The sequence below is a fragment of the Cyprinus carpio genome, chromosome B25, assembly GCF_018340385.1.
Source record: "Cyprinus carpio isolate SPL01 chromosome B25, ASM1834038v1, whole genome shotgun sequence".
Taxonomy (NCBI): Eukaryota; Metazoa; Chordata; class Actinopteri; order Cypriniformes; family Cyprinidae; genus Cyprinus; species Cyprinus carpio.
The window spans coordinates 11745170-11773148 of NC_056621.1; the positions used below are offsets into that span (position 1 = coordinate 11745170).

A 27979-nucleotide genomic window follows, 5' to 3' on the forward strand; every position below is an offset into this window, starting at 1 on the left:
TAGAAACTCTTGTTTTTCAGACGCAAATTTAGGATCTTGAATGAAAACGGTCCCTGTGTCTTTAGTAAAATACGGATGTGGCTCTCAAAACGGAGAACGAAGTGGAATTCCGTGCACTTTTTTCTCTTCTTTGTTGGTTGACCTGAGCTCAGTGTGAGGATTTAACCCATCCTCTACACCTCGCTGGTCCGAGCAGTGATTCATGCATTTTCTCCCGGATAATTTCAGCACGTCACTGAGTCCTTCCCACAAAGTTGGGAAACAGCGGAGCGTCCGTGGAAACGAGGGGACACACGAGAGCCGCGTCTGGGAGGTAAGATCAGCCTGTTCCTGTGATTATGTAGTATATATGAGCTTTACTTTGAGTTATTGATGTGGTCGAGCTAAGAGAGGTTTCCGGATGAGTGATAAACGCGAGAAACTTGTTCATTGAATCAAAATAACTTCCGCTTCCTGCATGATAACGCTCGCGCCGCATAAAATCACTGGAGAGGATAACAGCGAACATGTTTGTACCGTTATACACACACATAGACAAGCGTTGTTTGCTGAGGTTTAATGTAGCTTGTTTTTATTACTGTAGAAATAGAAGGCTGTTTTGTTTATTTTGTTGGTTAGCTTTTAAGTTTTGAGCTTATTTTAATTTAAACTCAAACTTTTATTGTAGAATTTTTTGTGGGTTTCTATTGTGTTTCCATTATATTTGTATGAGGTGCCAGGGTGGCATCGACTCTTTTTTAAACTCAAACTTATTTTCTCCGTCAACTGAAGCCATTTCTAAAGCTGTAAACACTTGGGTGAAACCCCTGGGCGTTTTGACTACCATGGATGTGTGAGGTAAGGATATATTAAGTATTTTGAGACTTTGTTTAGTCTCTGCCTCATGTTTTGGCTATTTTCTCAAAGCATTTTTGGGCATCATTTTTAAAGAGCGTTTCAAGCTCTAAACGATCGTCTCTTTTATAGTCTTGCATTTAAGTTCCTAAAATCGGTCTGAAAGATTCTGAACGAACAGAATCATTGCATCAGGAACCGTCTTTATACTCGCAGAGTTCTGCTTTAACAACTCGCCGAATCATCGAACCGAGAACCGACTTATTCAAATATATTCGACTCAGAAGATTCCAGGTTAACAACTCTTTATTGTAATCGAAATTGAGAATAATAAACAACAATATGTAGCCTACATTTGGCTTTATTGGAACGTTTTAAGTATGTAGTAGGCTAAACCAATATAATAATAATAAAAGAATCACTGAATTGTTTATTGAATCGGTTAGATTAGTCAGCACCTGGAAAGAGGATTTTGAGAAACAGCCACTGTTTTAATGAGTATCTATTAGTACCAAATGCAAGATACTGAACATTGCATACTTAATGTTGCATGTTCATATTTTCAAACGGAATGAACTGAAGCTGCAAAGGTGGTTATATTTGGTCACATTTCTATCCACCAGCACAGTTATTATGAGTCACCGCTGACAGCTAGACAATATTTATGGGGAGTCTAGACAAGTATTTATTTATAGCAGTCTCTCATGACATTGTTTGCCTTAAACTATTTAATAAACAGAAAATGACACATTTGAAAGCTAATTTCTCTGTGGGAGAGTGGAGTGTGCCTCTGTTGTGTTTCTTTTACAGACAAACCTAATTTAGTAAGATTTTTTTTTCATTAATTTTAGCTGAGCATAAAGATGCTTTAGGACTTGAGATCCAGCACTAACAGGGCTCATCTGCTACTTCCTTCAGAAATGTTCATCACCCGAAATTCCCTTGCCAGGCCAGCTGTACTCAGCCTGACTAATGCTACACAACAGCAGATCAGATCACGCAACCTGCAGAGCCTCTTAAGCCAGTCAAGGCGTTTTGTTTTCTTAATTACATGCTCCTCTTTCAGTCCTCAGCACCTTTACCGCTGCGCAAGAGAAAACATTTTGGTAGAAAGTAATTTTTTTGAGTCACATTTTATTACTTTGCATAATAACAACAACAATAATAATTGTAGTTATTTTAAGTTATATGTCCAGATATATAACAACAACAACAATAATACTACTACTAATAATTATTATTATTATAATGAAATGTTGTTTTGCAATCTGAATGGCTGTAGGAGAAAAAAAAATGTTTTTTTTTTTTTGGTCTGAAACTCATGGTCATATTATATAAACTATTATAATAATAAGAATAATTGGTATTTGTTATTTTACATTGTATGTTTATGTATGTATAAAAAGCATTATTTTTTTTTTTAAATGGATGTTCTTTTATTTTAATTTGTATGTAAGAAAAAGTAATACATTTTTGTTGTCCAGAACTCATTGTTAAATAGACTATAACTATAATAATAATAATAATAATAAAAGTTGTTTTGCAATCTAAATGACTGTAAGAAAAAAATTAAATATAATAATAAAATGTAGTAATAATAATAATAATAGTTGTTTATATTATTACTACTACTACTACTATACAATTATTTTGTGGTTAATAATAATAAAAATAATAACAATAATGATAATTATTATAATTATTATTGTGAAAACTGTGAAAAGTTGTTTTGCAATATGACTAAAAGAAAAATGTAAATGTAATAATAATAATTTAATAATAATAATAATAAAAATTATATTATTTTACATTATATATTATACATTTTACATTATATATATTTATAATAATCATTATTAATACTAATATTATAATGCTAAGTTTTTCTGACATTTAAATGATCCTAATGTAAAATTTTTATTTTTTTGTCTGAAACTCATGGCCAAACGGACTGCTTCAGATTATTTGTTGGTTCTTTTGCATATTGAGCTGTCCTCAGTATATCCAGTAGGTGTTTCAGTCACCCTGTTCTAGTTACCCTATAATATCTCAACAGATGAGAAGCAGCTGACTTCTGGAATTTAGCTAATTAAGCTTCTGTAACTTGCCTTGTAACTCATCTAGTTTTATAAACTCTTTTGGTGGAGCTCAAACTGTTGTTAAAAGACACAAATGCATTCCAGAAAGCCTCCCCTCACCTCAAGGTCAGAGTTTACAGCACTAACCTGTAATACAGAGCTATTGCCAGCTGGCGTAAGGTGAATGATGTCTCCATGTCTACACCAAAGGGCCAAGTTTGCAGGATTCGGATGGCCGCCAACCAGCTTTGGAAAGTCACCTTCCATTCTCTTGGCTCAGTTTATTCCTTTCAAGTTGTTCATTTCTTTTAGTGTTTGCTGGACTGGATTTCAGTAAATAATTGGAGCTTCCAGCGAAGGCCAGGCTGAGCTAGTGATGTCTGCTCAAGTTCGAAAATGAAATATATACTCTGATTGATGTGGTGTATTCTTAGGACTGCAAGACAATGGTGGTGAATGTAGATTTTGTGATGAAACACTTTGTACTGCGTGCCTGAGGCAATGCGGTTCAAATGGTTTTATTTGCCCATCGTCCTAAGAATGCTGGCAAACCTCTCATGACCCATCTTGTATAAAAAAGCAAGAATTATTTGAAGGACATTAATTCGGATTCATTCATATGTAGCTTTTTTCAGTCATGTCACCCTCCCACTTGTAGAATAATATGATGGCAAGATGACAATAGTGATGAAAGCCTCCGAGTACTGACACAGAATGTGGGAACACTGTGTTTCAACATCCCTCTACCAACTGTTTCTTTTCTGCCTCTGTGTATGTGGTCTCAAAGAACTTTTATTACAAAGAACTGGGGAGTTGCAGCCTTGTAGATTGGATATTTTTGGCATCCTTTGAAAAGATGCTGTTTGGTATAGTCCCAACAACTGACAAGAAGAAACTACGACTGCTTTTTTTTATATCCTTGAACAAACGCCTAGTGATTTTTAAATTATAGTAATGTTTAACATGGTTTTTCAGCAAAAATCTGTGAATTTTATATAAATTATGTATACAATATATTTTTATATAAATGTAATATAAATAGAAAATGCTTACCAAAATTGCAATTGATTTTATTAAAATCAGTATTGTGAAATATTATTAAAATTTTAAAGAACTGATTTATATATATATATATATATTATATATATATATATATATATATATATATAGATATATATATATATATATATATATATATATATATATATATATAAATATAAATCATAATTTATTCCTGTGATGCAAAGCTGAGTTTTCAGCATCATAACTACAGTCTGCAGTGTCGCATGATCCTTCAGAAATCATTAAAATATGCTATTTTGGTGCTCAAGAAAGATTTCTTGTTATCAATGTTGAAAATGGTTATGATGCTTAATATTTTTCTTTACGGATTCAGAATAGAACAGCATTTATTTGAAATAGAAACTATTAATTTTTGAAGTCATTTCTGATCTATATAAACTATTAATTTTTGAAGTCATTTCTGATCTATATGTATATATAAATGTTTGTCCCCTTCTCTGTGTCAGCAGAAATCTATTATATACAGCATTTATTTGAAATAGAAACTATTAATTTTTGAAGTCATTTGTGTTGTTTTTTCCATCATCTCAACTGTTTATGTTTTTGGTTCTTAAGAAAAATGAGTCAAGGGTTGCAAACCTATCATCATGAATGCTTTCCTGGGGCTTTTAAAAGCTACATTTAAGGATTTCTTTGTAAGTTAGAACTGTTTAATGTGCCTCTGCCGCTCATCAGCAACGTGACTGCTAGACGTTTTGCATCTTAAACATCCATAATTCAATTTAGAACCTTTTCTCAGAGTGTTTTCATGGAGGCCTCATTACGGGTCACAAAAAAGCATCCACAGATTTAATGTCTGCAGTGGAGGCCCCAAAGCTATTCTTCTAATAGCAAGAAATACTTTTATGCAGAGTATCAGGTCAAGATCACAATGGTGTACATGGGACTCTGAGGACAGGATAAATCAGACTCATTTCGAGTGATTTTCCCATGGTGATAAGAGCAGATGTTGGTAGAGAAAAGTCACATGGACTGAAGGTTGGGAGAAGAGCCTCATATGCTGCGGTTGAATATTTATCACCCTACATATTACATCCCTACTTAAACTTAATTTTTTAGTTTTATTTTATTTATTTTTTATTCTATCTTTAGCACACCTGTACATACAATTCATTCTTTTTGTGTTTTATTTATGTTTATGTATGTGTATTTTATTCACATCTTATTTTTATTATCTGTGTGTTGTTGTTGTCTCTGTGTACTGGAAGCTTGTGACACTAGAACAAATTCCTTGTATGTGCAAACTTACTTGGCAATAAAGCTCTTTATGATTCTGATTCTGAATAAACAGATTCTGTATATGCCAGGAAACCCCAAGTTATGAAAAAAAGAAAGGGGATGAAATGAAAGTTTGTGATTTACTGTCCTTTCAAGCAACTCAGTGTCTGAGCGACAGTGAGAAATATGGGTTGGGGGAGAAGGTCTCTTTCATGTAGTGAAAAGGATAGAAGGGCCTTTGATATCTGAGACGCACTGAACACTTTGAAAGGATAAACTGTGATTTGAGTCAGTATGGCCATGTGCTTTGATGATCATTTCAGCTTGGCTATTGTTGTGCCATAAATGTTTTTTGGTGGAGCGTCTCTGCGTTTTGTTGATTCAGTGTTTGAGTTCCTTATGTGTGTCTTTTAGACTGTACATATCCACACCCAAGTTATATTCCAGTGCCTTTTCATCTGGAATTTCTACTTGAAAAAAACTTTACACTGCGAGTTCAGCTGTTTCCAAAACCATGACATAAACGTCTACAAGAATAGAAGAGGTGCAGGCAATAAGAAGTCAGTCCCTTGTTATGGATGGGCATGTAAACCTAGAGCTCCTGAATGATTGTAATTTCCAAACTGTGTGACAGAATTTTCCACCCGTGAATGGCTGCAAGGCTGTGTCTGCTACTGTGGCACCATTTGTTCCATTCCCTACTGAAACTTCATCTAATTTGGGATTTTTTGATTATATGAATTATTTTTGAAATAGAATGTGCAATGAACTTTGATAGACTGCTGTCTACAGTAGATTGAAGGAGCTGTTGATATATCTTGAGAGGCGTTTTATTTCTGCTCAATAGTACCTGTTTTACTGTGACTCATTTGGTGAATGTCGATCCTTACATGACTCGCATAGATCTTTAAATTATAGAGGTACTGACTACTGACAGTGATTTTGTGACATTCTGAAATAATACATTTTGATTGGGAAATTGCAGCTTTCTGTAGTCAGACTGCCAAATGAACTGACATACGAGTATGGTTGCAAAAGGGTGGAAAATTTCCCGTAAATTTCCTCAAACTTTCCAAAAATTCCCTGCAGATTCCAAAAAATCCTAGAAAGTTTCCAAAATTTCTGGAATGTTTCCGAAATTTACTCGAAATTTTCCACCTTTTTGCAGCCCTACTTATGAGTCAGTTCAATTAGTGAATCAAAAAACATACAGCGCAACCAGTGTACTCTGATTTTCCAAACGATTGATTTTAGTGAGTCAGTACTTTTAGTGAATCAAAAAACATATAGCGCAGCCAGTATAGTCTGATTCCAGAGCGAATGAATCTAGTCAGCTGATTCTTTTTAGTGAATCAAAAATCATGCCCTGCAACCAGTATACTCTGATTTCCAGATGAATGACTTTACTGAGCCGGTTCTTTTGAGTCAATCAAAAAAACATAAAGCACAAACAGTGTAGTCTGACTGCATATTAGATTCTAGTGCGGCAGTCCTTTTAAATGAATAAAAAACACACAGCACAGTGTAATCAGGTTCCAGAATGAATGAATCTAGTGAGGTGGTTCTTTTTAGTGAATCAAAAAACACACAGACCAGGACCTGACTTTCTTTACTATTCTCACTTCTTAGTTAGTAAGTAGCTATATTTATTTATGTAAGCAATTATAAAATAACCCCTTTAGGGTGATACAAGGGAAATTATTGTGCTTTTTTTGAGATAATGGCTGACCAACAGTCCCAGTGTTTTTCCCTTACTTCTTTCACTCATACATAACACCCAGCAGATCGACTGATTCATAGTAATAAACAGGCCTATGTGCTGTTTTTCCTCAGTAACTTGGAGTGTGTGTTGTCTTCTCAGAAAATTTCATCATTCCTTGTGCTAACATAGTCACTATTTAATGAACCAAAGATAGATGGCAATAAACTTAGTCATCGCAATAAAGACAATCCATAGGGAGGAACATTAGCACTCAGCCAAAGATGTACCACACACGGTCTCAATCACAAAGTTTATTTTGTGAAGTAAATAATCAATTACCCTTGATTGACTATACTGGTGACATTTTAGTAATGTTTTGTATTTCTTCACCAAATTGCTTGTGCAATTGTACCTGTTCATTGTAGCTACATTGAGGCATGCATCTTACCTTAAAGCTATAATTCACTTGAAAATGATTATACTGAGCCATTCTTTCCAAACATGTATGACTATCCTTCTTCTGTAAGGAATGTCTTCATTTGTTTTTTTCCATACAATGAATGAGTAAATGAGATCCAGATTTGTTTTTTTTTTCCCCACTGTATGGACAAAAAAATGTTAAATTAAGCCAACATGTTTAAAGTGCATTAGTGTGCAGGTTAGGTTTTGGTGTTGAGGTAAGGTTGGGGATGGATGTAGAAGATTTTGGCCTCAGGGTTGGGAGGTAGAGGTGTGAGAAAGGCCTGTCCTTATATGCAGTTTAACCTGATCTTGGCCATTATTGCAGGGTTTTTTAGCTAGGGAAATGAGATTGATCATGGGGTTGGTGGGTGGGCTGGACAAGAGGAGGGGAAGAAGAGAATACAGTCCTGAGGTGGAACTGATATGAATCCGTTCTTTGTTTCATTTCAGTGTTGGGCTCCTGTGGGGCTAGTGTTTTTTGGGGCCTTAGGTGACAGGATTTTGGTGTCTAAGAGAAGAATTTCTGCCCCGCACAAGGGTGTTTTCCATCACAGAGGTCTAGGCAAATAAAAAAGAGCATTATAATGGGAGAATAAGGGTGAGAATGAATCTAAAGGTAGCAGAAGGAGTTAATGACGTGGACGGTGTGTGCTGTTGAATGTATTTGGTAAGATTTCTTTCTTTTTTTATATAACTGAAACACTTTCTTTCTTCCATCCTGATATTGCCTCGAAGCAAATTGTGCATGCTGTGAGAGAAATGTGTGTGTATGTGTGTAATCTGGCTGCTTTGAAAGTTCAAGGGCGATGAAGTCATGCTTTAGCTACCTTGAGAAGAATTCCAGTGTTTGGTATTTGCGAAGGCCATGAATGATGCGAAGGCCATGAATGATGATAAACCCAGCAATGCTTGACACATTTCTACATTTTACTGACATTTTACATATTTTTTATTAAAATGAATAATGTGTGTTTATATATATATATATATATATATATATATATATATATATATATATATATATATATATATATATATGCATATATATATACATACATGCACACACACACACACACACACACACATACATGCATCTAAAATTTTTATTATAAGTAATATGAACCATACAGTTGATTTGAAGTCCGTCCTTTCCAGAACTTTCCGGTAATTTCATAGCGCTCCATTAGAGAGGATCAGGGCTTGCTTTATTGTGTCTCTCAGGCCATCAGCAGCCCACATTCCTCTCTTTTGACCTGATAAGTGTCTTCCTGTATCCAGTGTCTATCAGATAACTCAGCACTTCTCTCCCGGGAGCTGCATAAAGCCTGAGTGTGAACAGCCTCGGCAGATTGTGTGTCCGCACCTGAACCTGATACCATTGGGTGAGAAAGTGTGGGATCTTGCAGTTCAGTGAATACAACCTCTTGTTTTTGCAATGCATTGTTGACGATATTAAGTATATCTTGACAATTATGTATTTGTTCTAAAATGAACTGAAATGATGATTTAATTCAGTCCGAAGAACCATGATATCAGTGGATTCAAAATGCTGAGTGCAGGAGGTAAAGTACAGTAAAATTTAGTTAAAATAATCATGGCATGGTTTTATTACACTGTTAAAGTAACAAAGAAAATTATATATAAATTTTCTTTTATGTACACAAATTTAATAAAAAAATAGAAACATTTTACTACATGTAAGATGCTTGCAGAGGACAAAACATTAAATTCTGAATTGATTAATTAAAATGGACTATTTGAACTGATTCATGGAAATGAATCATTGTGATATTCATGCTGATCATCAGCAAATATCTGTACCTTCACAGTATTTTCTGTAATTTTACTTCTTAGTAATTAATTTAGTTTTTATTTCTATACCATATTAATATTTTAACCATTAAACTTAACATTTTAACTTAAAATTGTACTACATTTTTCTAATATTCTAAAAATCCAGATGTTTTTTATTAAACAACATGCGAACAAAATGTCAAACTGCTGTGTGTCTTTGAGGGAAGATTTATCATATGATCGGGATCAAGTGCTGAGGTCAGGGGTCATGCTAACGGATGCTAGAATAAGATTTATGCACCCACAGTCGTGTGATCTCAGTTAAGAGAAGAATTATGCTGGGACCTTCCCTAAAATCAAGACCAGGATTCATTAGGGAGGAGTCCAAGACAAAGTCTGAGATATTCAGTCAACTGCTAAATAGCTTGTCAAAGTGGAATGTTAAATTGTGGGATTAGAGCTCCACTGTCGCCTCGGTCTCATCTCACTTTCAGCCAAACCATGTTGAATATCATCTGAGGTTTTTGGTTGGACATCCACTGTTGCTTGTGGTTCTGATGTCACTCTGGAGAAATGCTCTCCTCGGCTTTAAGCTCAAACACTCGGGCTGTTGTTAAGGGTGTTTCTAAGACTCTTAAGACTTGATTTAAGCTTAACTGAAAAGGCTTGATTCCTCAGTATATCAAGTTACTAACATTGGCTCAATGTTCACAAAGCCTGTTTTGTATGGTAATAATGCCCTTCAGAGCCATTAAAGCTTATCTGCAGGGGCAGAGGGGGTGCGCTATTGAATAGGTCTGGGATTGTGGTGTGTGAGAGGAGCAGTGGTGGTGTCAAAGGATCCTTAACCTGGTATGGAATGCTAAAACCATTTCAGATCAGGTAGTTTTAGCATGTTTATGAAAAACTTGCATTTCAGTTACCAGTAGACATATTGGAATGGTTTGAAGATGTAAAACTACTGGCTGAATGACATTTGCTGAGCGTGATTCATGTCACGGTAAAGGCACACCAGGTTTAAAGCAAACACACGTGGCTTTCATTTGACACATAATTTAAGGCACGTCAAACATGCTGCTAAATTCTATACGGTAGCTCCGCTTATAACTTCCAGCTTCCCCTGTGTCTCTGAACCATGATACCACTGGCATGATAACGCTTTTAATGCTTCATGAGTGACATATCTCCTTGAATTGTCAGTTTTCATTATGTCAAATTCTCCCCTTGGTAACAAGGGTCTGAAATTAACTCGAGTAACACAATCCTTCATGCTGACCTTAGTTTGCATTGCGTAAAAAGAATGTTCCATGGCATAGCCTTATGTTTATTATCAAAGTAAAATCTAGACTCGTCCCTTTTAAAGAACTAAATTTAAACGTGAAGCTCATACTTTTATTTAATCTCTTGTTTTGACTTTGTAAACTTGCCTAAATCATAATTTTTGAGCTGAGAATATATTTTTAAGTAAAAGTTTGTAGCTATCCATTACCAACATAATTGCTGTGGAGTTTACTTCAAATGAACAGTAGTTTGGTTTCATGATATCCATATAAATCTGACCTGCTTTACATGGTTGGTGAAGTTAAATGGTTGGATTTAACTTTACTCATACAAGGTTAGTCATAATGATACACTAGTCATACAGTAGAAAATTTATTTTTCTAAAGCTTTTTAACAATAGTGACGAGTGACTTTTTAAGTAAGTGAGTCATCGATCCATTTAACCAATTTGTTGAAAAACACTGACTCATTCAGGAATTAAAGCAATAGTTCACCCAAAAATGAAAATTTGATGTTTATCTGCTTACCCCCAGGGCATCCAAGATGTAGGTGACTTTGTTTCTTCAGTAGAATACAAATTAAGATTTTTTTTTACTTCAGCCGTTGCAGTCTCTCAGTCGTACAATGTTTGTCAATGTCACAGAATCTATGAGAGAAAAAAAAAAACATGCACAGAAAAATCCAAATAAAACCCTGTGGCTCGTGACGATATATCGATGTGTAAAGACACAAAACGATCGGTCTGTGCAAGAAACTGAACAGTATTTATATCTTTTTTTTTTTTTACCTCTGATTCACGCAATGTCTGAATTGTAAGAACTCTTGTGAACGCTTCACAGCAGCCTGCATCATCTTCTTCTTGCTTTATGGCGGATCGCAGACTTATAAGTGCATTACCGCCACCTATCTCTCAAATGGCCCATTAACACTCAATCTAGAATCTCGATCAGGAGTGTCAATGGTCCATCATAATTTGTGTTCTACTGAAGAAACAAAGTCACCTACATCTTGGATGCCCTGGGGGTAAGCAGATAAACATCATTTTTGGGTGAACTATCCCTTTAAATATGATATCTTTATGAGCGAGTCATTGAATTAACTTAACCCAACCAATTTGTTTAGAAACACTGATTTAGTTAGAAACGAAACACAGCTACTGTTTGTTGCTCAGAGATGAAAATGGCAGGATTGTCAGTTTATTAATGAAGGGTTTTTTTTAGTACTTAATTCTTGTTGTAGGGTACAGGTCACCAGTAGGTGGCAACAATTGTCTTTTTCAGTTAGTCATTGAATAATTCACTCAACCTTTTTGTTCAAAAACATTAACTCATTTAGGAACAAAGCAAGTGCCGTCTTTATGAGTGAATCATTAATCAATTCAACTGATTCATTTGGTTCATTTAGGAGCATAACACTGCTAATCTGGTAACTAAAATATAAGTGAATTAATATGAAACTTAATGTTTACTGAAATGTTGTATAAAACAGTATCACGCTTAATTAAATAATGCTTAATTATGCCACAAATTATGCTGATAAAGTTTAATTAATTAAAAACGAACCACATTAGAACTATGGTGAGAGTTGGAGATGGTGAGATAAAGTCTATTAGCTACAATTCAGAGAAAACAGGAATTAATGTGCTTCTCTTTTGTAATAGTTCTAGAAAAGTCATCAATAAGAATGACCTTGAGGGCTAGTTCTGGAATAGAGGTGGGGGAAGTTGTCAAGGGACGGGTGAAAAGCAGGGGGGTTGTCTAGGCATTGGGACAGCAGGGTGGAGGTCCTTCAGAGATGGACTGGGATAGACCCCTGATGGGCTCCTTTCAGTACTGAAGGAATGGGTGTAAAATAGTTGTGTCTGCGGAGCCCCATTTTGGCATATGCTTTGTGCTAATGTATTGTGCTTGTTTTTTCTTTGACCATCCAATAATGGACTATATGATGAGATCATTATTAGATATTTATCAAATTCACATAATCTTGAGCCATTAATGCAAAAATGTGCACTTTTTAGACTCCTCTATATATAGATAAAACATATTTTCCTTATTTATTTAAATACTTAACATAATCTATGGTGCACAATACACTGAAATTATGAATGCTAATGAACTCTTTGTTATATTTTTGGGTTTGTTTTGGTCTCTTGACTATAGCCCTATTTTAAAAAAAACCTGTTTAATGAAGCTCTAAATACAAAATGAACTTGTAGATTTGAATAATTGCCACAAAGTTTCTTTTAGATTCTTCAAATGTAGATGATGATATGCTTTCTATCTGCCAACGTTGAGCAGATGGCCCACATAGACGGAGCAATGTAACACCAAATATGAATTTAGCACCTGGTTGTTTTTCATCTTCCTGAAAGGTGGTTGCTGCTCTGAGTGTTCTCACACATGTCTCATAATCAGATGGCAGGGTGACAGTCAGCGCCAGAGACGCAGAACTCGCCGTCACTTGTGGTTTAATATCTGAGCTCAGGAAGAGCTTGATGGATTCGAGAGAGAGTTTCAGCACTTTAAACATTATCGAGAGCAATTCTGAAGCAAATCATGTTATCTGAAGTGCTTAGAGTGAAGTAAGTGATCGAATATGGTCTGTTCTTGTTGAAATCTGTTTTTAGTCATATTTTCTAGTGCGCTTTGCCACTCATTCGTGTTCTAGCAACAATTATTTGCATTTGAAAAGCAAATAGCCTCTCTCTGTAAGGTCAGAATGTGAAAAGCTTTTGTTGTTGGAAGTTTCGTGTCATTTTAAGAGAAGACGTCCTTCACCTGATTGACATGGAGAGCTGTGGGAGGAAATGATATTCAGAGAGGGAGTGCGTTGGTGTTGTATTTCGTATGAGATGTTTTGTTTGTACATGTGTGGAGAAGAACGGTGGGCTGTGGATGAAGTCATTGGTGGAGGTAAATGTAGCTAGCAGATTTAAAGATAGACATGAACAGCTTGGCATAAAATATAACTGTTGCAACTAATGGTTATTTTGATAATCTGCTTATCTGATTAGATGGATTTATTGACCTTTCAGGTGATTTATGTGAATCATCAGCTTTTAATGTACTGCTCCGGTTTCTTTTTGTCTTTTTTTTTTTTTTTAAAGGCTGTGCATGTGCTAACTAACAATAAAGACTGATGAATCCATTTAAAAAAAAAAATACTTTTAATGAACTTATGGACAATTTTTTTTTTCAACTTGGCATCCAACATAAAAAATCAACAAAAATGTCTCTTTTAGTAGTAATAAATTATTATTTATCATTATAAAAATAAATTAAATATAATTACTGAAGTAATATATGTTTTTGTGTAATCTAAGTAAAAAAAATGTAAGTAGTGCTGCCTTATTAATGATTGTGCATTTTTTAGGGACTGTTTTGTATGGAAGCCAATTCCTGCCAAATCATGCTTTTGTAATTGACAAGGTCAAAATTATTACATAAAATGTAAAAAATATGACAAGTCAAAATTATAAGATCAAAAATTTAAACTATGACATAAAAAGTCAAAATATGACATTATAAAACTCATGTAAAAGTCAAAACTATAAAATAAAAAGTAAAAATTGACATTGATATGAGATAAAAAGCTAAAATTATGACAAAAAGCTTTTTGGCTTTTTGCAAATGTCATCATTTTGACTTTTTATGTTATAATTATGATTTACTTAAGTATTTTTTCTTACAGTAATTTTCCAATAGCTGATTTATTTTTGTATTTTCACACAAATTGCTTATTGTATTTGACATTTAGAATGTAAATACATTTTGCCGCTTTAATGTTTAGAAATGAGCAAATATCAAGCACTAGATTAGTTTTTGTTTCATTTTTGTAGCTGAATATTTAACTGGATGGATTTAAACCTGAATCCATGTGTCTCAGTGGATTTATTAGTTTTCTAATAAGCAAATAGAGTTAAATTACTTGTAAACTTCAATTCAGACTCCTAGACTTTAAGTCAACAACCATTATTTTTTAAAATTCTGTTTCTACAGGAATGTTCCAGAATAAGCATGAATGACCTGTTGAAGAAAACAAACTCTGATATTAGTCATAAAAAAAATAATTATTGCACAATCTCCCTCGGTGGACAAAAAGCAGCCACAGAGTAATGCTCTGAATGCACTGTTCTCCACTGGAAGCGGTAAAAATCTGACTCATTAATGTTGCTTTTCATGAACAAATGCTGCTAATTAAAGGTGGCAACTGCAGTGAGGAGGCCCGGTCGAATCAGCTCTGACTGAACGAGCTAATGACAGAGCGAGGGGAAGGCGGGCAGGGTGACCTTAGTGTGTCCGGCGGGTCAGGAACGGGGAGAACAACATCTGCAGGAATGTGTTTTATAGTGTCCATCACAAAAACAGATCATGCATATCTTTTGTTGTTTCCTTTCAGATCAAGAATGCTGAAGGCACAATGGATCCCCTAGTTCATCTGAGCCCGCTGAGAGTCCGAATCTCTGCTCTCCCGCACCCCACGCGCCCACCTCGTCCCTGGGCACCCGACCCTGCGCCTTTCACCTTCTCCTGGAGGAGTGAGTAGAGTTTTCACACCAACACACGGGAGAAAGGTGAACCCTTCCTGTGTAAATATGACTGGATGGAGGTCTCAGTGGCGTCTGGTCCTGCTCAACTCGCTGACATGTGGCCTGGAGATCTGCGTGGCGGCTGGAATCACCTACGTGCCCCCTCTGTTGCTGGAGGCCGGAGTGGAGGAACAGTACATGACGATGGTTTTAGGTAAGGTTTCAGTCTAACCTTGGAATGTCCAACTAGGATTTATGATTGGTTAATGAAGGGCGTGCTGTAAACCACAAGTCAAGGTTGTTTCCCACTAAGGAGTTGATCCTATAATGGGGGTCATTATCATAATTACTGGCTAAATCACTTGCTGCCCCATCCAGGTGGTAATCAGGTGCTAATTGGAAGGCACCGGACTGCAGGAAGAGGCCCGGAGGCTCTAGGGGTCAGCAGCTGTGTGGAAGCTTGTATAGTTTTACTGCATCCTGTTAAAATTCTGTGGGACTTTCCTCTGGACTTTCATCAGATAATATAGTCATCATGGGCTGCCTTAGAGCTGGAAGCTTCTTTCTCAGATATAGTGGGTTTGTGACTCTTATTTAAAAGTGCACTTTTCTCACCCCCCTGTGTTCCGCTAATTATGTCAGGAGGTTTGAAATGCATTTTCAAAAATTTCACATAAAGGTAATTGTTTTGAGATTATTCCTTTGAAAAAACTGATAGACAAAGCGTTACTTAGTGGTACAGATTTCTTTTTTTTTTTTTGAGTCATGTATTTAATAAACTGTTAAACTTTATAAGTTGTTATTAAATGTGAAAATACATATATACAATATATACAATATATACAAATCTGTCTGGAAGGTGACGTGTGTCTATTATCGTCCCAATGCACAGTGAGGAGGAGAGTTTGAGTGGGCAAAGACTCTCCAATGATCAAAGCTGGAGAATCGCAGAGATTAGTTGAGTCTTGGGGTCAGAAAGCCTAAAAAAATATATCTAACAGCCCCTACATCACCACATGTTGTTCGGGAGGGTTTCAAGAAAAATTCTCCTCACTCATCCAAAAACAAACTCCAGCATATTCAGCTGTTAGACACAGACAAATAGCACTGGCTTCTATGGACAGATGCAACTAAAAAAGGAGTTTTTTAGCAGCAAACACTCAAGATGGGTTTGGTGCAGACAGGGATAAAAAGTACCACATGTGTACAATGAAATACACTGCTGTATCTTTAATGTTGTGGGCCTGTTTTTCTGCTTCTCTCATCTTATTTAGATACATGGCATCATGGATTCAACATATAAAATTTTTTTAAAACTGACTGTCCATGCTAGAAATCTTATATTGGGCCGTGGTTGGATCTTCCAACAGGACAATGATCCACAAACAAACATCAAAACCAAAACAAAAATGGGTCACTGAGAACAAAACCAAGCTTCTGCCCTGGCCAACCCAGTTCCCTGAGCTGAACCCTGTAGAAAATGAGTGAGGTGAACTGAAGAGAAGAAGCATCAGCATGGAGCTGTGAATCTGAAGGGTCTGGAGAGATTCTGGATGAAGGAATGGTCTCTGAATGGTCTCCAAACTTATCAGGCATTATAGGCAATGATTCAGATATATATATATTAGGGGTGTAACGGTATGTGTTTTTGTACCGAACGGTTTACGGGGTAAATTCCAAATGGACCTGATCATCCCTATGCCCTACACCCTTCGAAGGGCAGAGCCCTTGGAGTGGAGACTTTGGAGTGAGCAGGCCATGTTTGTGCCATTATGTAGCCATTTGGAATGCACTTGGCAAAGGGAGCGACGTAATTTCCTCATTATCTTCAGCTGGGATGTTCCCCGTGACAACGCAGCAAGTTGTCCATCAATGTCGCTGTTTTAATGGCATATATGTCTTTTTATTTTTATTAGCATAACTATTACAAATAAACATACATTTTATATTATATATAATATTAATTGAAATGCATATATACACTACCAGTTCAAGAATTTGGGGCCAGTACTCTTTTTCTCAAATTAATATTTTATTCAGCAAGTATTCATTAAAGCTGCAGTTGGTAACTTTTGGTTTTTGGTTCTTGGGTTTGAAGTTTTTATGAGTTGCTACTTCTCTCTGTTTACATCTACGGCGAGTACTGTGCTACTCTGCAGCATTGCCGACCCCAGCCAGACTAAAATAGTCAGAATATAAACATACTTGTGATTTATAAGGTTTGGAAAATGATTCATGATGTACTCGCTCATTATATATATATTTTTTACATTTTCAACACAAAACAACATTCACAGGATGATTGGACCAGAAAAGCCGGGAGCGGGGGTATTGTAGCTCCGGCTAAATGTTCTTGGCCCCAAAAGTTACCGACTCATAGATCAAAAGTACAGTCAAGCTCTTCAAAGAATCCTGAAAAAAATACGTTATATATATTTTTTACATTTTCATAACACAAAACAACACAGCATGCCCATATTTGCGCTGATTGACACTGAAGACTGGAGTAATGATTACATTTGCAGCAGCCCTGCGCTGATTGCACAAGAATAAATTACATTTGAAAGTATATTGAAGTAACAAAATGTGTATTAAATTATAATGTTTTACAATGCTGTATTTTGACTCAAATAAATGCAACCTTGGTGAGCATAAGAAACTTATTTCAAAAACATAAAAATTGTAACAGTAGTCTATACAACATATTAATAAAAAATTAATTTTATTATTATATATAACATGAATTTAAATATTAGTAATAAATACATTAGTGGTCTATGTATATCACTTGGCCACAGCCTCAAACAATTAAAAGTGTGCAGTTTCAAAGAGAATTATTCACTTTTGTCTACAAGAGACAAATTTCCAGCGACGTGCATGATTGTTTTTATTCTTTTCATCCTAGAATAACCAGCCCTATGACTGGTTGAAAACTTTGAGTTTTGTTTTCAGCATGCCATATGAACAGATGCATTATTTTGTGCCCACAAATGGCTTCCACATGGCTTTTGCTGTAAATTAATCTCTCTCCAAGACTATTTGCCTTGCAACCAAAACAGTAAAAAAGCAGTTCACAAACGTGCATGTGGTCACTTTGCACCAGACGGGCAGAAGATGTGTGGTGTGTTAATACATACTACACACCGCTCTCTTTGTCAACAGCTGCAGTGGAAAAAAAAGCAAAGAAAGATCCTTTGTGCTCATTTCCATTCACAAGCTATATAACCTCATAATGTGCTAAGCGCTTTCAAAAGGTTTTGTGTGTGGTTGTACGTGATTCCAGAGTGGACTGTTTCTTAATGGAGTGGGGTTTGGAGGCATTTTATTCATTTTAATGTTATGGTGACCTGAGAAATACATTTCTTTAGTCTGGGCTTTTTGGACCAGATTGATGCTCATGTTATGAGTTGTTTGTGACCCCTTCTCAAACTAACAGTGCATTGTAGGTATACGTTGTTTTCCCTGGAACTTAAACCCATGACCTTGGTTTTGTTAAAGCCATGCTTTTCCATTGGAGCTACAGAAACAATTAGGATGACTATAATGAATTGCACTGTGTAGTATATAAAAGAGTCATATGATTAATTGTCTCGAACCGTTGCAAACAGTACAAAGGCACCTTTAAAAGGAAGTGGGCAGAAGCCCACTCTCCCTCCACTTTGGGAAAAAAACAGCTTGTGTTGACTTACAGGCACAGTTGACCGACATTGTTAAATAAATCTCTTTAGGGTAGGCATGTAAGTCAACACTTAGCATGTAAGTTCTCTACAGTATTCCTCACAATACACATGGTTTCTCAATACCTGCTCAGTGCCTTACATGCGGTTTCCTTAAAATTGTTTTTGGTGTGATATTCCACACATACTTCCATTTTCCAGTTTACAGCACTTGCGGAAATGTGTTTTTGTAGCATGTGAGAATTCCCAAACATTGCCATGATGGCAAAAAACCCCAGGATAAATCAGGCTCAAAAACACTATATACTCTGCTGTTCAAAAGTGTAGGGTCTGTAAGATGTTTTTTTTAAAGAAATTAATACTTTTATTCAGCAAGGACAAAATTTAATTAATTAAAAGTGACAGTAAAGTCATTTATAATGCTACAAAAGATTTCTATTTCAAATAAATGCTGTACTTTTGAACTTTCTATTCTTAGAAGAATCCTGAAAAAAAATGCATCATGGTTTCCACAAAAATATTAAGCAACTGTTTTCAGCATGGCTAATAAACATTTCAAGAAACATTTATTCAGCAGCAAATCAGCATATTTGAATTATTTCTGAAGGATCCTGTGATATTGAATGGTGGAGTAATGATGCTGAAAATTCAGCTTTGTCATTGCAGGAGTGAATAACATAATTTGGTAATTACATTACAAATTACAGTTACAAACAAGTTTAAATATTAATTTTAATGCTGCTGTTAAATGTATGCATTTTTTTTGACAATATAAACTAATGAATGTTTTTATATTCTTTTTCCGTTAAACCTATTAAGATTTTTACCATGTGCACTGAGTAAATTGACTCCAGTGAACTTTTAATTGCCCTTTGAGCATGTTCAGGTCATCTTTCCACCACGTACTTGAATAAAAATAGCTGCTGAAGATCTAGACTTGAATCGAAATGGGAATCAGTGCCCAACTAGTGCACTGAGTCATCTGCTTTAATTAGAAAAGCTGTGGGGACGAGGGAGCAGAGCCAGTGACTGGTCACCTTAAACTACAGGCAGCATTACAGCAGGCTGAAGATGAAGCCAAAAGATAGAGCCCATGGTTGTGATTCATAGACATGTTGTCTCCAATGCCAAAAAAAAGTTTAATATTCTTATGCTTTTTCGTTAGGTATTGGACCTGTCCTGGGACTTCTCTTCATCCCCCTGATTGGCTCAGCCAGCGATCATTGCAACAGCAGCTACGGCCGACGGCGCCCCTTCATATGGTTGCTGTCGTTGGGAGTTCTCCTAGCCCTTTTTATCATACCACATGCTGACGTGTTGGCCGCCAACCTGAGCTGGGGCAGCACCCGCCACAACCAGGCTCTCCAGGTGGGCCTGCTCATCCTAGGCGTGGGCCTATTGGACTTCTGCGGACAGGTTTGCTTTACACCACTGGAGGCATTACTCTCAGACCTCTACCGTGAACGGGATGACTGCGGACAGGCTTTTGCTATGTTCTCCTTCATGGTAAGCCTTGGAGGTTGCATAGGCTATTTGCTACCCGCCCTTGACTGGAGCGGAGGGCTCCTTTCCTTCTACCTGGGTGGTCAGGCTGAGTGCTTGTTCTCCCTCCTCATCCTCATCTTTGTGGTCAGCGTGTTAGTTACCATGAAAGTGTCCGAGGAGCCCTCGTCCACCCTGGAACCGGGGCCGCCGGAGCCCAGACGGTGTCCACGCTCATGCTGCTATCTGTTTCAGTGTAAGCTGCGGGCTCTGAAGTCCGGCCCGCTCATGTGCCTGCTGAGGTCTTGCTGGTCCATGACACCGGTCATTTATCGCAGCTACTGCCACGTGCCACGTGTCATGCGACAGCTGTGTTTGGCGCAGCTCTGCAGCTGGATGGGTGTCATGTCCTTCATGCTGTTCTACACAGATTTTGTCGGCGAGGGGTTGTATGAAGGAGTTCCCAGCGCCGCTCCGGGTACCGCTCTCAGGCAGCGCTATGATGAAGGTTAGTAAAAAAAATCAAAATCGACCCTATTTGTGGTCTTTATGTTGAATTATTTGTCTTTGTCCGCTATTGGTTATTGTTCTGTTTAAACTAGTAATTGATTTGTAAACTCATATTTGACCTTGTAAAGGGCTGCTTGATTTAATAAAAAAATAGTGATTACTGCGTTTACCAGAAAGTAGATTGGCTAAAAACTGCATTGTTGAGAAAAAAAAAAAACGCATTTAAGTTGCATCGGCGTACAAGTCACATTTTATTAAAAAATATTGTAAAATACTGATAGATAAATAGATTAAAAAAAAACATTTAGAAACATCATAAACACTACAAACGTAGTTCTTTTCTCATCACAACAAATTCTTTAAATTTAACGTTATTCAGAACAGAACAGGGATGAAAATTATATGTGACCCTGGACCACAAAACCAGTCTTAAGTGTCAATTTTTCGAAATTGCGATTTTTCACAAAGCTGCTGAGACAAACTTTTACTAAGGAACAGAGAGAAGTCTTAAGCTAAGAGTAAGGGGCGGGGTTGACCTCGTTGCTATGGATGATGTCAGCATGATTACTAACTATGCACACAGTGATTGGCTGATAGTCTCTGTCAGAGATTTATTCATAGAAATATTGAAGAGCGCAATATTATGCTGCCATATTCAAATAAAGGTTTAAAAATAAAAATGGTAATTGCCACATTCAAATAAAGGTTTAAAAATTCAGGCTAAGAGTCACTTATTAAACAAGTATATGTTCAGCTAATTATCAGCCTCTTACATGCATGCTTCTTGTAAACAATTAGTGGATATGCATATAAACAGCCTTTTAATTAACAGAGTGGAATAATCATGGCTGATAGTAAGATATGCAAATATAAAAGAAAACCAAACTGGACGCAAGAAGAGCTGTTACTTCTTACCCAACTGGTTAATGAAAACAAGGATATAGGGTAATCAAAGGAAAACAGTGCCTGACATGTTCTACAACAGTCATAATACCCCCGCGATCAAGGCGATATACCTTTTTAAAAGCTCATTATCGTAAAATGTTTATATTCTGAGGCAGTTTGCCAGCAACAGCCATTTAGGTATAGCTGTGATTTGATCTTAGTGACTTAGGAGTCCTCTTCACTACTCCTAACGTTTCACAGATTTAGGAGCTAGTTTTAGCGCTAAAACACTTTGTGAAATACTCTTAAAGCATTTTTTGTGAATACGGGCCCTGATCATGAGCTGCTTGCGTGTAAACGAACACAGTGCTGCATTATATTCGGTCTACTTTTCAAAGCAGTTCATGCAAATTTATTATAGAGATGAAAATAAATGTCCTTCCAAACATGACTTTTTTGTCCATATGATAAAAGTCAGTGGGGAGCAGTTGCTGCTAGGTGTTGAGTAAGTTTCTTTTAAGAACACTCTGAATCCAGAACTATTTTAGTCATAATGTTGCATTTCAAGCAGGTCATGCAGTGTTTGATTTCCCAAGAGATTAATGATTAATGATATTATTTATTTCAGAGTCGCTCTGACTCATGCGTCATGCATTCCCACTCAGAGGCGTTCCTGTTAATGTTTTGTTAATGTTAAGGGACATTTTGTTGGTTAATGTTTGCACATAGATTCTCAGTTTTGTCAAGAGGCTCTCATTAGACCGAAAGAATGAAAAGAAAGCATATTAGTGTTTTTTTCATGGAGTTAAGCATAATAAAGAACATTAACTTCACCTTATTTCACTGTCTGTGGTCAAAAGGCAGTTTTTCTAAAGGAATGTGGTTTTTTTTCTTCACTGTCCATAAACTTTTTTTTTTTTAGTTGTTGGTATGTTTGTTTTCCTGCAGTTGGTTATCGTGTGTCTCTATCGTGAACTTGTATTCATCTCTACATGTGTCCTCTGTCAGCCTGGTGCTTGAGCTTCCAGCAATGTTCATAAAAACAAATGCATATCTTTAGCTAGTCAACAACTAGCTTACAAAATCTATGCTATGTTAAGCTAGCATCTGGACCTCTCCCACTGAGCTTTGACACCAGCAGAAAGCTCCTTTAGCAAAACATTTTGACAGATGTGGTCAAGATCAGTGGGCAAACAAATGAAATCTGTCAGTGTAGTCGACCGCAAACTGTGCCCCATGTAACAAAAAAGGTTGGAGATAGTTGTTCAGTACAATGAACATCTCAGCCCTCTGCAGTTGTGTGTTAAAAAATTATGAATTCCTTCTGTGAGGAAAGTTCCTGGCCTGTTTGAAGTACAACACCAAAGCCTGCAAACACATGCCTTAGTAAACATCACTCGTAGGATTTATTCAAAGGAAACATTCTCCATTATGCTCAAATGGGCAAAGGAGACAGTTTGAAATGACCTCATCTCTCAAAATCACAAAGGCTGGGGATCGTTGTTTACCCAGACATGCTGTTATTGAAAAGAATGGTGTGCTCACCGGTGTCCTTTGAATTTGAGCTTGTGATAATTACCAGTTTACTGTATATTATCACTGTATGGAGTCAGAATACTGTTTTCTATTTGATAGTGCAATGCTGAGATTTACCATACTTCAATTCAATACTTAAATGATTATGAATCAAAATCTATTTATTCATATCTATAATTATCTAATCGGAACCAACCAGTTTCTCATGTGAAATTCTCTAACATCACCCCGCAGGTATCCGTATGGGCAGCCTGGGCCTGTTCCTGCAGTGTGCTACCTCAACCTTCTTCTCGCTGGTCATGAGCAGACTAGTGCGTCTCTTTGGGTCCAGGACGGTCTATCTGAGCAGCATGGTGTGCTTCACCAGCTCCGCTCTGATCATCTGCTTGTCTAAGAGTGTTCTGTTGGTCACAGCTATGTCTGCCCTAACTGGCTTTGCCTATGCCACACTGCAGACACTGCCTTACACGCTTACCTGCCACTACCACAAAGAAAAAGAGGTAGGCATTTCATACGTTCATATATTTTCTGTCTTTTCTTGTATAGAAAATTGCATCATGTATATAGACTCCAAATTGTTTTACAATACATTTTTTTGTTACTTTTTTCACTATTTTTTAGAAAGGAAACATTGTTAAAATATCTCACAAAAGTTGAGTTTGAACTGACAGAAACCAAATAAGCACCATATGTCAGTTAGAAGCTGGCTTGCAACATTTTCTGATAGAAAAATCCTTATCCTTTATAAAAGTAGTACAAATATTTAGCAAAACTTTGTGAGCCGATATACATAATAGGTTTTCAATGTGACATTTTCCAACATTTCAAGTGGATCAAACCCTTTCATCAAAATGTCTTTTTGTCTTAGGACAACTTTGATTAACTTTTTTCACACTTCAAATGTTGACTACCGTATATAACATTTACCTTATCATTTACTGTCATGCCTTTATGGTGTCTATACATAACATGGCAAAAATTATAAATAATAAAAACTAGATCTATTTGTTACAAATGTCTAACTTGCTTCTCATCACTAACGTTCTTCAGGTGTACATGCGAAACAGCAAAACCCAAAATACGCACACAAATGGATTCACCATCACAAGGAATTCTGTTTGTCTGACACTAGACAATGGCCCTGGAGATCTCAACCACAAGAGTGGCATTTCCAATGGGCATGTTCCTTACAGTGGAGATGAACCAGACTACTACCCATCTCTCCATCAGAACGGTGCCCCGCTTGGTCTGGAGTCAGAGGATTTTGAGAAACGTGGGGTGGGATTAGACTTTGCCATTCTGGACAGCACCTTCCTTCTCTCTCAGGTCTTCCCTACCCTCTTCATGGGCATGATCGTCCAGTTCACAGAGTCCGTCACCACGTACATCGCCTCCTCTGCCATCTTTGGTGCCATTGGCATCTATTTTGCCACCCACATCATCTTTGACCAAAAGGACCTCAGAAGCTGAAAGAAGCAGTAATCATGTGAGTCATTGCACAGTTGGCCTTTTACTAAACATCATGTTAAATGTAACTGACTAATCTACAGAAATTGATGGAGAAAAAATCAGATGGGAGAAAAATTATATTGCAGTACTTTTGTAATGGAAATAATGTGAAGACGGTGGAAAATGCACGTTTTGCTTGCAAAGCATTTCTCAGGGGAACGCAATACCCTTGTGAGAGAATGTAAAGTTTTTTGGGGGAACACAATACTTTTTTTCAAGAGAACACAGATGTGATGCGAGAGAATGCTAAGTTTCTTGAGGGAATGCAATACTTTTACGAGAGAACATGTTTTGCTAAAGAATACAAAGTTTCTTGTGGGAATTAAGATGTTTCTTGTTTATGATAAAGAGTTTATTGTTTGTTTTGGGTATTTTTTAGTTTTGAGAATGTTTTGTTTTTTGATAAAGAGTACATATTTTTGGGAAGAATTTTTTTTTTCTGCTAAAGAATACAAAGTTTCTTGTGGGAATGCAATACTTTTGTGAGAGAACAAATGCTTTGTGAGAAAATGCTAAGTTTCTCAGAGGAATGCAATACTTTTGCGAGTGAATGCTAAATTTCTCGGAGGAATGCAGTACTTTTGCAAAAGAATGCAAAGTTTTTTGGGGGGAGTGCAATACTTTTACAAGAAAACACAAATGTTTTGCGAGAGAAAATGCAAAATTTCGGGGGAACATAATCCTTTTGCAAGAGAACGCAATATTTTTCTCCCAAATCGTGTATATATATACGTATATATATATATATACGTGTTATGTAAACAAAAACTTTTATCTTGAATGTGATTAATCGTTTGACAGCACTAAAATATATATATATATATATATTTATTTATTTATTTATTTATTTATTTATTTTAGTGCTGTCAAATGATTAATCGCATCCAAGATAAAAGTTTTTGTTTACATAACACGTGTGTGTACTGTGTATATTTATGTATATATAAGATACACACATACAGCAAATATTTTGAAAATATTTATATGTATCTACCTGTATATAATATTTATATAATTTATATCATATATAAATATATTTAATATATAAACGTAACATTTTTCTTTAATATATACGTGTGTGTATTTATATATACATAATACACATAGTACACGCACATATATTATGTAAACAAAAACTTTTATTTTGGATGCAATTAATCGCGACAGCCCGTAAGATATGCAAACAGCTTGTTTGACAGCCCTAATATATATATATATATATATATATATATATAGTGTATATATATAAATAGTTTATATATATATATATATACAGTACAGACCAAAAGTTTGGAAACATTACTATTTTTAATGTTTTTGAAAGAAGTTTCTTCTGCTCATCAAGCATGCATTTATTTGATCAAAAGTACAGAAAAAAAATGTAATATTGTGATATATTATTACAATTGAAAATATATTTTTTTAAATTTATTATACTTTAAATTATCATTTATTTCTGTTATGCAAAGCTGAATTTTTAGGATCATTATCACATGATCCTTTAGAAATCATTCTAATATGATGATTCATTATCAAAGTTGGAAACAGTTCTGCTGCTTAATATATTTTTCAGAACATGTGATACTTTTTTAGGATACTTTGATGAATAAAAAGTATAAAAAAAAAATAAAAAAAGAAGCTATGTTTTTAAAAGATAAATATTTTGTAATAACAATATACACTACTGGTCAGTAATTTGGGGTCAGTAATTTTTTTTTTCCTTTCTTTTTTTTTTTTTTTAAATAAAATCAATTACTTTTATTCAGCAAGGATGTGTTAAATTGATAAAAAGTGATAGCAAAGAAAATATATTATTAGAATACATATTATTAGAATTTTTTTTTTTTTTTGAATAAATGCAGTTCTTTTTTAAACCTTTTATTCATCAAATATATTAGACAGCAGAACTGTTTCCAACACTCATAATAAATCAGAATATTAGAATGATTTCTAAATGATCATGTGATAGACTGGATGTTACATGTGACACTGAAGGCTGGAGTAATGATGCTGAAAATTCAGCTTTGCATCACAGGAATAAATTATTTTTTTAAAAGTATATTCAAATAGAAAACTATTATTTTAAGTTGTAATAATATTTCACAGTATTACTGTTTTTTCTGTATTTTTGATCAAATAAATGCAGGCTTAATGAGCAGAAAAAACTTCTTTCAAAAACATTAAAAATAGTAATGTTTCCAAACTTTTGGTCTGTACTGTGTATATATATATATATATATATATATACTGTATATATAGATAGAATAGTAAATATATATATATATATATATATATATATATATATAAAATGTATATAAATTTAATTTAATACACAATGCCTACTTAGGGGGCTCTGTACCAATCCTATCTTAGAAAAGGCTATGGAAGTCCTTTGTACTACATTTTATTGACTGCATTGTTTATCCTTTTTTCTTCATAGGTCATATTTGCTTTGAGGATGAATTGTGCTTTCTCAGACCTCTATGGGACCAATGGACACATCAAACTGGACTTGATGTAATTCCTGTTGTGTTTTAAAGACTTTTTGTAAAGAACTATTTTATTGTGTATATATTTTTATATTGATAATATATTTATATCCCTATGGGAATTTTTATGCAACCCGTTTTGACGAGGTCTGTATTTATGTAGTACTTTAATATTGTTTGACTTGTTTGTCATACAAAAGTGTCTTAATTTGTTTTTAACCTGAAATCTTGGTCAGTAACCAAGACTAATAGCACAATATTGTCATGTTTAAAATCTCAATGGTTTTCAGATGACATTCGGGGATATTTTTCTACAGGTAACTTCACACACAGACCTATAAGCTACCTATTTAAAGTGTTGCAAACCATTATCACCAATATGACTTTTCTGTTACAGTAGGTTACTTTTACGTAACTTTAACATTTTTAATGTTCTGTTTAAGTAATGTAGATCTGTAAGTACACTCACCAGAGAGTAAGTGTGTGGAGCTTTATGTGTACAAGTGTTATGGGGTGTGAAAAGTGGCAAGATTCTCAGGATGGACTTGTCGTCCAGTTGAAAAACCATCAGTCCAATCACAGCACAATAAACTAATAAAAGAGGTACTGATATTTTAAATGCTCACAAAATGTTCTTATTCTTTCTTTTTTATTTTGAATGAACTATTTAAAGTGGTGAATTATCACATCTAATGCAGTATGTCCGTTGTTTACAGTTAAAATTAAGATATATTTTTCCTTTGTGATTTTTATCAAATTAATGCCATGAGCAATTTTGTTTTGCTGGTAGGTTTCAGATGATGTCATGCTGTGTTGCGTTATGTCTGTTTGTCCCCTGCAAAAGTGGCATATATAAATCATTTTCACTATTCAATAAATTTCCAATGGATAATATACTTTTTTCTTATTGA

General features: G+C 35.5%; 1 protein-coding gene across 4 annotated transcripts; it reads left to right on the forward strand.

The window, feature by feature from the left end:
- Window positions 1–40: 40 nt before the first annotated feature.
- Window positions 41–27960, forward strand: LOC109055181 (solute carrier family 45 member 3-like). Of its 4 annotated transcripts, XM_042753241.1 has the most exons (7): window positions 7770–8044; window positions 8656–8759; window positions 14851–15194; window positions 19823–20647; window positions 23305–23570; window positions 24121–24556; window positions 27020–27960. In XM_042753241.1, the coding sequence occupies exons 3-6, from the start codon at window positions 15047–15049 to the stop codon at window positions 24538–24540; spliced, it is 1659 nt and encodes a 552-aa protein (XP_042609175.1). In that variant the 5' UTR covers window positions 7770–8044; window positions 8656–8759; window positions 14851–15046; the 3' UTR covers window positions 24541–24556; window positions 27020–27960. The 4 variants fall into 4 exon arrangements, with proteins under 4 accessions (XP_042609172.1, XP_042609175.1, XP_042609176.1 ...); XM_042753238.1 differs by lacking the exons at window positions 7770–8044; window positions 8656–8759 and adding an exon at window positions 41–313; XM_042753242.1 differs by lacking the exon at window positions 8656–8759.
- Window positions 27961–27979: the final 19 nt, after the last annotated feature.

What these genes read in the sequence shown, in the direction of transcription:
- LOC109055181 (XM_042753238.1), top strand. Translation starts at nt 15,047, where the DNA reads ATGACTGGATGGAGGTCTCAGTGGCGTCTGGTCCTGCTCAACTCGCTG. An exon ending in GTACATGACGATGGTTTTAG is followed by an intron (nt 15,195 to 19,822) that starts GTAAGGTTTCAG and finishes CTTTTTCGTTAG; the next exon opens with GTATTGGACCTGTCCTGGGA. An exon ending in ACTACCACAAAGAAAAAGAG is followed by an intron (nt 23,571 to 24,120) that starts GTAGGCATTTCA and finishes AACGTTCTTCAG; the next exon opens with GTGTACATGCGAAACAGCAA.